This window comes from Panthera pardus, unplaced genomic scaffold (assembly GCF_024362965.1).
Source record: "Panthera pardus isolate Hobbes unplaced genomic scaffold, ASM2436296v1 HiC_scaffold_2, whole genome shotgun sequence".
NCBI classification, from domain to species: Eukaryota; Metazoa; Chordata; class Mammalia; order Carnivora; family Felidae; genus Panthera; species Panthera pardus.
The window spans coordinates 109,010,617-109,021,191 of record NW_026526765.1 but is presented as its reverse complement, the minus strand read 5'-3'; the positions used below and the strand labels follow the sequence as shown (position 1 = coordinate 109,021,191).

At 41.9% G+C, this 10,575-nt stretch overlaps 1 protein-coding gene across 4 annotated transcripts in view; it reads left to right on the top strand.

Annotated features, from left to right (window-relative positions):
- Positions 1 to 2,707: 2,707 nt before the first annotated feature.
- The window catches only part of KIF2A (kinesin family member 2A), a 67,546-nt gene continuing 59,678 nt past the window's right edge, over positions 2,708 to 10,575 (top strand). For 2 of the 4 annotated variants that reach the window (XM_019414317.2, XM_019414316.2), the window contains exon 1: positions 2,708 to 3,038. In XM_019414317.2, the coding sequence (XP_019269862.1) occupies positions 2,975 to 3,038 (64 nt within the window). In that variant the 5' untranslated portion in view covers positions 2,708 to 2,974. The remainder of the gene's footprint in view (positions 3,039 to 10,575) is intronic. The other 2 variants (XM_019414319.2, XM_019414318.2) reach the window with 1 other exon arrangement.

Below are 10,575 nucleotides of genomic sequence, written 5' to 3'. Positions count from 1 at the left end.
CCCAAAATCAAAGACAGTTTCTGCCAACACTACCTGTTTTCTCCATTTGATCCTACATCCGCAAACTGTGGAAATAACTGAGTATAGATGCAAATATTGAACGGGACATTTCAAGTAAGATGTAATCAAGTACGGATAATCTAAGCTAAAACTGGAGCCAAGTTGTGCCTCTGCTCTTCCAACAAAGGAGCAGGTAACTGGCTAAGGTGAGTGCTGGCTGCCACTTCAAAACTCACTAGTTTAAGAGCCTCTTTCTTAGAATAATCTCTTAAGGTGTGTGTACTAATGACCCCAAGGCAGAGAAATTTTTAAAAGAAATCCAAGCATAAGAAGGAGATTGCTTTCGCTGGACTTTTTAAAAAAAAGTTTATCAACTCGGGTAGAATAGGTCAACAGCAGCCACTCTTGTTAGGTTATGACTTGACAGAAATGATTTTTGAGCAAGTTACTCTGCCAGTTAAGGTAGGATGGACTGGAGTGGGTAAAAGAGTATAGACAGATCTATAAAGCTCTTGCTCTCCTGCCAAATGTGAGGTGATGAAGGTGAGAGCCGATGCCAACTGTGTTTAACTTTATATCACTGGACATAAAATTCTAATTAGTGACTTGAGGATCATAGTAGAGTAGTGGTTTATTTTTTATAGGATGGTCTTACTATGTGTTTTTTTAAACTTGTATTGTACTTTATAAATGTCAAAGCACTGTCATGTTTTGTGATTTTATTTGACCATCACGAAAACGTTCTGCAGTTGAGAGAACACTTTTCCAGGTTGTTCTAAGAGGTAAGAGATTCAGAGCAGTTTAACAAGTCAACTTATTGAACCAATGTCAGTGTCTACCATGTGCCAGTTACTGGTCTCATTAGGGTTATAGATTTTGCTTATGCCTGAGCCAGAGTCAGAATTCTTGATCTAGGATGTCTATGGAAACGTAGCTATGTTGCATTTATTTATGACTGTTCTTTAGGAGGCTACTTTCACACAAAGCCCAAGATGCAAGTCTTGGTAAATACATATGCTGGGATGTACCAAAAAACATAAGCCTTTTGGATATGACCTACAAAGTAAAAGTTTTTATATTCAACATGTGGCATGTCTCATACATTTTTTTTTTTTTATGGAGCAGGATGATGTACCTATTTTTAAAATACCTTTGTATATGGATTAAAGGTTTAGACTTCTTAATTACATAACCCACAGGGTACGAGGTATGTGTCAGCAACCATGATAAAACATATTTTATGAAGCAATTTTAAATTTAAAAGCTGGATAGCTTGATTCCTTTGCATTCTGTAAAGCATTTGCAAGCAAATAAATAGGTGTTTTACACCTCAGTCATTGAGACATCAGAGAATGAGTTCTACTAGACAGAACCCAAAGAGTTCAGATACCACTCTTAAGATTATTTAACACAAAGAACAAAAAACAACCAAATCTTGATTTGGTCAGCTTATTTTGAAACAGAGGTCCTGAAGTGAGATATACAGTAATGCCATTTTTGGAATGTTAAAGCAGATATTATTTTCTAAGTTGTCTACCCAGTATTATTATTTTTTCATAGAAATTACTCCTACTTTAAAATGAAGTTAAGAAACTTTAGGGTCTATTTAACCTGATTATTTACATTGGTTGAAAATTCTAGGTATGTGCATATATGCACATAGGCACTTAACATACATATTCAGCTTCCAGTTAAAAGAGTTTTAAACTGTATATTTTGTTATTATTACAGAGAGATTAACAATGACTTGAGAAAGTAAGGCAAGTGTGTTTTCCTCCATAACACGTCCCAACACTAGACGCTAAAGTCACAGGTTGGAGGTTTGTACGCGGTGCTGCAAACAATTTCTTTATCCCAGGTCCACATAGCCTTCGTGCTCTCCCAGGGTGGGGAGTCTTTCTCTTCACATGTTGATGTGGTCAGACTAGTCAAGTGACTCTGCAGAAAAGGCACATTCCTTAGTCAACCTTCTGTGTCTGCCCTCTGTCCTTGAATTATAGTTATTGGCTTTATTGGCCAGAGCAAATAAAGTCTTGAATCCTACCCACAGCAGAGACTGGACACCTGCTTCGGATGCACCATAAGGGGAATAGTCAAGGCGGCTGGGTTTATTTTTGAACGGCGATGAGCTAGCTTATAAGGCAAGGCCATGAAGAAGCGGATCTTCATTCTGATTTAGGGTGGGTGACACCGCAAAGGTTTTTCTTCCCCTTTACCATAACTAGATGGGAAACCTTACTTGGGTCAGCCACCTCTACGTGGCCATACAGATGACACTCAGATGATACACTTACGCCCGTGCTGTCAATGGCCGGTCCCTAAATTCACATCCCTCAGCCCTACAATACACTCAGAAAGCCCAGAAACCACAGGGCCCTTAATTCATTCCGGCCACGGGGCCAAGTCATGGAAGCCAGAGAGACGGGAAGGCACTAGCACACGGGTTCCCGCCTCTTCCAGGCCGCGCGCCGAAATCAAACTCGATCCTGGCTCTTCGGAGACCGCGCCGCGCGCGCTCCGCTTCCAGGACCGGCCAAGCCAAGGCCGACGCCCTCCCACCCGGCCGCAAAGCTGCGCTGTGGGCGCCTGGAGGCAGCAGGGAAAGGCTGGCCAAGGAGGAAGAGACGCGGGAGGTGCGCTCTGCGCAGGCGCGCGGCGCCCCGCCTCCCCAGCGTCGGCTCCTGGGCGGGCGGCGCGGGCCCTCCCACTCTCCCCCGCGCCGCCTGACGGCCCCGGCCCTCGCTTCACCCCGACGCCCCGGCGCGCGCGTCCTCCCGCCGGCCTGCAAGCCCGGGGCCTCCGCCTGCTTCCCCGCCGCTGCTCCTCGCGGCCCCGTCTCGCGTTCACGCTGTCGCCCGGGCCGGCGCGGCCGCGGGCAACCGCTCCCCCTCCCACACCTACCCCGCCCCCTCCCCGCCTTTTCCGCCCTCCCGTCCCCCTCCCTCGGCCCGCCGCCGCTGCTCCAGATGAGGTGATGGCAACGGCCAACTTCGGCAAGATACAGATCGGGATTTACGTGGAGATCAAGCGGAGCGATGGTGAGCCTCGCCGCCGCCCCTGCCGGTCGGGCCCCGCATTCGAGCGTTCACGGAGGGGACGCGGGGTCGGTCGCCTCATTGATTGCTCCGCCGGGCTGTGGGGGCGGGAAGGCGGCGGCCGCGGCGCTTTTGTGTGTGGCGTGTGTGCGAGTGAGGCCGGCGTGGGGTCCGCCCCGGGTGCCGCTGCAGTGCGGGGGGCGGGGAGGGGTTGCCGGCAAAGGGCCTGGGTGTCGCGGGCCCATCTCTGGGGTTCGAGCGGGTGAGGCGGAGGGTCCCGGGACTGGCGGGGGGAGGGGGGGGCGGCGCTCTTCGCGCGATCTCCATTCTCCCCGGGGACTCCAGCCCGGGGGGCCGGGGCCAACGGGCTTCTGTAGGGAGCACCCAGCCTCGCGTTTCACCCGGGCCTTTTCATTTTCCGGCAGTATCTCTGAGGGGGTTGGGGGTGGGGAGAGCGTGGAGACCATTGGTTTCAGGGTTTAGAGAACCGACTACCGGTCCGAGGCGGGTGGGGAAAGGCCAGCCCCGAAGCTGGGCAGGCTTCTTCGGCTTTCGCTTCTCGAGCATGCCTTTCATTTTTTTGCTAGTCCTTTCCTTGGAAGAAGGATGCCGAGAACGTCGTGCTCGGCCATGAATATGTGGGGGGGAGCAGTGGGACGTGGTGTTCGATGAGCTTCTCAGAGGTGATGAGACTGAAAGGGAAGGAGAGGGATGAGCCTAAGCTCTGCGATGCATTACTGAGAGGGTGGGGGTGGGCCACCGGATGTTGATATTTTCACACTCTCTAGAGAGGTAGCCAAGAGGAAAGTGTTAGATGAGGTGAACATACATGCCTAATTCAAAAGAAAAAAAAAATCCTTGGGCTTATGTATCTCTCTATAGGTTCTAATTGGAAAAAATGTTTTGTGTCATTGGCTTGGGGTGTGGAGTGAGGTGCCAGCCAGGCTTGGAAATAATTTATATTGTAAAGGAGAAAAACACTCATGGAGAGAGAAGTAAAATTTTCTTTCAGTGCGAATATTGAAAGGAGCTAGAGATGTGTAATGGAGATGTGTGGTGTTCTTGACTCTATTTCCCTTTTGCTCATAAGCCTTTATTTATGGCTTATTATTCTCTAGTCTAGCCAGTAGTAAGGTTGCTGTCACATTCACCCCCTCTTGGTTTCTAGCAAGTTTGACCAAGTTATGTGAAGCTAGACTGACTTTGCTGTTACTTTGTGTGATATATTGGTAGGCTCTATATAGCTAATGGGTTTTTTTCCCTCGTATTTGAGATAATTTGCCTTAACAACCAGAAGCATCATTACCCTGTATGTGAAAAGGTAAATTACACCGCTTAGAGCTTTAGAAGTTACCAGTAACACTAGTGGGAAGGCGATGTGTCCTTTATTTGGGTTGGGCTTTCTTTGCATTTTCTTTTCAAATAACTGTCCGTTAACAGTGCTGTTACTGTCATTTCTTTTTTAGAATGAATGAGGGTGCACTGTATTACAACAAAAGTAGGATTTGCATATTATTTAAAATTGGAGGGTGCAATAAAATGTGTAAAGTTCTTTACATTCTAAGCCTTTGTGATTGTAGGTGTTACTACAAAATATATATTTAAAAAGGGTCATATGGCATTCCAAAGCTTTGTATTTTTATTTTTAAAATTTTTTTTGTTTAAAAGTTTTAATGGAAACAATTTTGGTTCTTGTAGGGTTCTAGGATAGAGACTTTTACTAATCTTTCAACATTTACCTTTTGCATTTACCTGAAACCCAGACATGTCTAAGAGCTTTGTGTTTATGTAAGTGTTAATAATCTAAAGTCACATTTCAAAGCAGTTTCCCCATGAGGTCATAACGGAAATCATCGCAATGTGTATTATCCCAGCGTATAGTCATTTATGCTCATCAGGTGCAAGATGGAATTGGAGGAAGGTAAAATTAGACAACTGGAAGGGAATAGCCATTTGCATTGGATGGTGGTATTTCACAGAAGGAAGTCTCTGGGAGACTCCCTGCATGTTTTCCTTTTTCACTTTAAAGAAGCTGTTCTGTTTCCTCCCACGTCTATAGCACATCTGTATAAGATAAAACACTAGTGGTTATTGTAACAAAAATAAACTTTGTAGTTGGATGAGCACTAATGTGATGCCTGAGACCATGGAAATCACATGAGTGAAGAAGGGCTGTTGCAGACTGCAGTTAACTGGTAACTTGATGTTCTGCATGCTTCCTGATGGTGATCCTTGCCCTTATTTCAGAGCATGCTTCTCCAATAAGTGATGCTCATATATAAATAAAACATATATTCTGAGGGCCAACAGGTAAATTAAAACAGATTCATTCTTATCTTTCAAGACCCTGTTCAAAACTAATCCCAGTAAGTCTTCACTGATTGCTAAAGCCAGATGGGGAGTTAGTCCCTGGATAGTCAGCCTCTGAATTCCTAAGTCATTCTGTATCATGAGGCAGCATATTTCCTAAGTATTGATGTTTGGATATATTTCTTTTAATACTGTGTTTTCAGACTACACTGGAGACCAGGTGCTGTAGAGAATCCAGTTGAGGGATGGCAGGCTACTCACATCCATGTCAAGCAAAGTCAGGTGTTACTGGATTAGAATACTTACTAATAGTCTCTTCAATTCCCTGAATTTATCTGTGGATCTCCTCTATGTGCCTAGCAAAGGTTCTTGCATATAGTTTTTGAGTGGATCATTCGTTACTGGATTTCTGGTTTTCAAACATTATATAAGTTAACTATTTGGGTGAAATCTTACCTGGAAGTGAAACCCTTCCATCGAGGCTCTTCCTTTGCTACCACATCCCTATTCTGCTCCCCTCCCCCAACTCTGTTCAGGCCTCTTAATTCAGCATCCCCGGAATTGACTGCAATTGAGTGATGTACTAAAGCTAATTTGACATTTCTGGTATTTTAAGTTAGAAATGACAGAAGTTAGGTGTACTGAGATTGATCCCCACCACAGGAGATAACCTGGTAAGAAATTAGACTAATTTTTGGAAATAGGACATTCATGTGTAATCTATTTTTTTTGTATGTGGCTTTCAGTTATCCTCTGATTCGATTCCCTTCTAGAATCCAGTGACTCTAAAACTGTAGGTTTTAATTATACTGTTAAAATATCTCTTATCTCTTTGAAGTAGCTGTGATTATCCTTTGAGGACTAGGGGAGAAACGAGAAATGTTTTGAATATTTGGAAGCTGCAACTATGAAGGGATTGTTCTCTGGGGGTCCCTTAGTCACAGCATTGATGTATTTGATCTGAAGAGAAAGATCAACCTGAAAGATCCTTGAAGTTAATGTAGTTATCACTTTTATAAATATGGAAGCAGAGTCCCAAGTCACCACAAGTGACTTGTCTAGCTATATTCATACAACTTATAGTGGCAGCCAGGAACCTGTCTTGCACAGCATAGAAACCAGACTATCTGTCAAGAACTGAGAACTGTGACAGTTAAGGGAGAATTCAGTTATTTAGGAACCATACACAGCTTTCTGCAGCCCAATAAGGATATGTAGGAAATTGCTTCTCAGTCATAGGAAAAGCACTAGGGAGCAGTGTTAAGCCCAGTTGGAATGATCTGGTAAAAAGTGATGATGGTATAGTAAATAGAAAGTCACAAAGATGAAAAATATTCCTGTGTCTTAATTAAACGTTAAGGAAAAGAATGCTTTAATTAAGCATCTGAAATCATGAAATTAAAGATTTCAGAGGATTTGTTGGGAATCATGGAGTTTAGGGCAGGCACTCTTTATTTAGGAAAGATTTTAAATGGCCTAATTCTTGTATCTACTTTGCCACGTTTATTCTTCTGCTAGTTCATCTTTACATGTCATTATATAGACTTTTGGAGAATGGACTGTGTGAAGGTAGGTAATAAAGATGAACAACACAGCAATATGGTTGTTCTTTAGGTACAATTTTGTGGCTCTGTGGAGTGGGTGGAATGGGGGAATTTGCGGATTAATAGTTTCCTTTTACATGGTAGCTAGCATGATAATGGTTCCATATATGTGTCTGTTAGGCCTTCATAGTTTTCCAAACAGGTTATCTAATTGGATCTTCACTAGAAACCCTATGATGTAATAAGCAGTGTGGAAGCTGGTAGATTTATCGTTTTACAGGCATAGAATCTAAGGTTGGATTTTTTTTTTTTTTTTGGCCAAGATCACATGTTAATTAATTAGGGACATAGCCTGAACCAAACCCTCGGTTCTTTCACTCCTGCTTTTCTTTTTAGTGGGACAGATGTTTTTGGATAATGGTAGGAAGTTGTATACTTTGTACTTTGGTGGGTTTTTTTTTTTTTTTTTTTTTTTGAGATGTTAAAAGCTCCTGTAGTAAGTAAATTTTTTTCTACTATTACCAGAGAGGCTCAGAAAACTTACATTGAATTAAACTTTCCGAATTGGTGAGATCAGATTGAATTCTGATATTTTATTGACTATAAGGATGAAAATTCATCACTCTAAGGCTTTAAAATCCCTTTCAGTAGTTAGTCACTTGTTGCTTCCAGAATTACTACAGAATCCCAGGTTCATTGCTTAGTCACTTGATTCTTATGACACAAATTTGGGGACCCCGGGGAAAACTTACGTGTCAACTTGTTTTATATGTTATAATTTTTTTAAAGTCTAGAAAATAGCAGAGTCAGTTAAGCGTTTGTCTTGTTTCAATAGGGAAGGAGGCGTGAGTGGAAAATCCAGAGAGGGGTTCCTTGAGAGATCATCCAGACCCATTCTTCCTAGGCACAAGTGTACTTGTCATTAAGTTACTTTGTTTCTTTAATATTTTTTAATGCTTACTTATTTTTGAGAGAGAGAAAGACAGAGGACAAGTTGGGGAGGAACAGAGAGAGAGGGAGACACAGACTCCACAAAGCAGGCCCCAGGCTCCCAGCTGTCAGCACAGAGCCTGATGCGGGGCTCAAACCCACAAACTGTGAGAGCATGACCTGAGTTGAAGTCAGATGCCCAATCAACTGAGCCACCCAGACACCCCTATATTACGTTAATCTTTTGCAAAGCTTAATTCTTGGATTCAGCCATCTATTTTGCTTTTAACACCTCTGCCCTGTAACCTAAAATAATCTTTTAAGGAGTTTATTTGTTTTGAGATCATTCTTCTGAGTTTAAGAATACATACAATTCTTAAGCCTTGAGTACAATTAATTTTCACTCTTCTGGTCCAGCTGTGGAGTAAATACAGGTTATAGGTTACCCTCCCATCACATACTACCTCTTTTGATTAAAGTAATAAAAATGGTATTATATTGCCTAAGTGAAAATAGAAGTTAGAACCTCACCATGTTAAACAATCAAGCCCTTGATTACATGCAGTGGCTACTGTGCCATGTACTTATATGGAGAGGTAAATAAATTCAAGTTCATGGTCATTGGGATTTGTCTTTAAAAACCTCCTCCAGGGGTGCCTGGTGGCTCAGTCAGTTAAACGTCCAACTTTGGCTCAGGTCATGATCTCATGGTTTGTGGGTTTGAGGCCTGTGTCTAGTTCTGTGCTGACAGCTCTGAGCCTGGAGCCTGCTTCAGATTTTGTGTCTCCCTCTCTGTCCCTCCCTGCTTCGCTCTCAGTCTCTGTCTCTCTCAAAAATACACATTAAAAAAAAAACAAAACAAAAACAAAACCTCCTCAAAATACAGTATCGTTTCATTGTTGGTTAACCTTAGGTTAACTTTTGTAACTGGGAGTAAAATGAGTGGGGAGGTGTCCCTTTTTAAAGTTGTGCTTATAAATCTAGTCCTTGGGCTCTCTCAGTTTGGTGCTACTTGTTTTTCTCATTATCCACTACAACCAAGCTTGTAGTTCAGGTGGGCATTTACTAGAGCGTGAGAATGTTTCGGTATATAGACTGAGTGATTATGTCATATCACAAAACAGTGTGTCTCATAGTTTTCTCTTTTCCTACTGATTTATCAAATACATTTTTATTAATAGCTCATTATGTATCAGGTATTCTGATAGGTGTTGGAGATACAAAAAATACACAGTTCCTGCCTTCAAAAGCAGTAAATAAATGATTGATGTATGGTGTGATTAGGACTGATAGAAGTATGCTGTTCTGTGTGTGCATTATTACCACTTCCCTTTTTAGGTTTAGGCTCTTTATTTGGACTCTAAGTTATGAGTCTTGTGGAAAATAGATGTCATATATGTTATCCCTTTCACCTCCTCTGTGCAAGACTAATATCCATTATCCCTTATGGTGTGCTTTCCTGGTAAGTTCATATTGATCCTCAGAATTCTTCTTAATAAAGTTCCACCAGTCTTGGTAGCTCCTGCCACTTTATTGAAATTGGCATTATTTGTCATTACTGGCCTATTTTCTGTTCTCTAATACCCATCTGAGTTTTAACTTTATGACTTTTTACTTTTGTTTTGATATCTAAAGGAATAAGATTTATTCAGTTTTAAATTTCTGGTGGAGGAGCCACTGATTTTGGAATTCTGGGTTGGGGTGCTTATAAACACAGAGATTAGGGAACAAGAGCATGAAAACTGATGGAGCAGCTGCTAGTGCTTATATGTAATTTGGAAGTAACCTCCCTACACAGTGTGGCCAGGGGACTATGAGAATCAGATACCTCCCTGAGCTGTGTATTTTACTTAATTTCAGAGACTTCTCCAGATTTTTTATTGGTTTTGCTATTAATTTTAACCAGATTTCACTTACATAAAAATTTTTAAAGGAAAGACAGGATCAGCTAAGTGTCTACACTGTACAAAGACTCCTTTTTGATTATAACTCTCATTCAGCGGCTATCAGTGTCTTCCAGATACCTTGTATCTTCCATACTGCCATGTGAATTCTGTTTCTTTCTTAAAAATTGAATCCAGGTGTCACTTTTGATATCTGAAGGGTTTTAACATTTGCACCCTTTATAAAGTCATTTGCTTTCCTAAATGTGTTAATATCCAGTATCTTGCTTGATTTTTATGACAGCCCTGCAAGGCAGATAGTATTTTACCCATTTTATTGAAGAGGAACTCTATGCCCAGAGTGTATAAATTACTTGGAAGTGTTTAAGGCTTATGAAGGGCAATTTCATATATTTATACTATATACATTGGTCAGGACAATGTGGTAAGGGTATTTTAGTGGGGTGGGATGTGATAGATTTACATATATTTAACCCATTGGATAAATGTGGTTGTGGGAGCTGTTTCTAAACTGGGTAGACTCTGCATAGTGGTGTCACAACCTTGGCTACTCACAGAATTCACCTTGGGACATTGAAATTAAAAACAGCCAAACATAAAAAACAAACCCCCACCCATCAACACCATTATCCTGGCCCTTTGCATAGAGATTCTGTTTTAATTGGTTTGATATGGAGCCTGAGAATCAGTATTTTATTTTAAAACACCTCATACATTGATGAAACTTAACTTCACACATAAAGGTGATTTCAGTGTGCACCCAGGGTTGTGATCTGTTATTTTAGCAAAAGTAGCATTTCCTAATGATGATCTGACAAAATTTCATGGAGAGTGAAGTTTAAATGGTGGGAA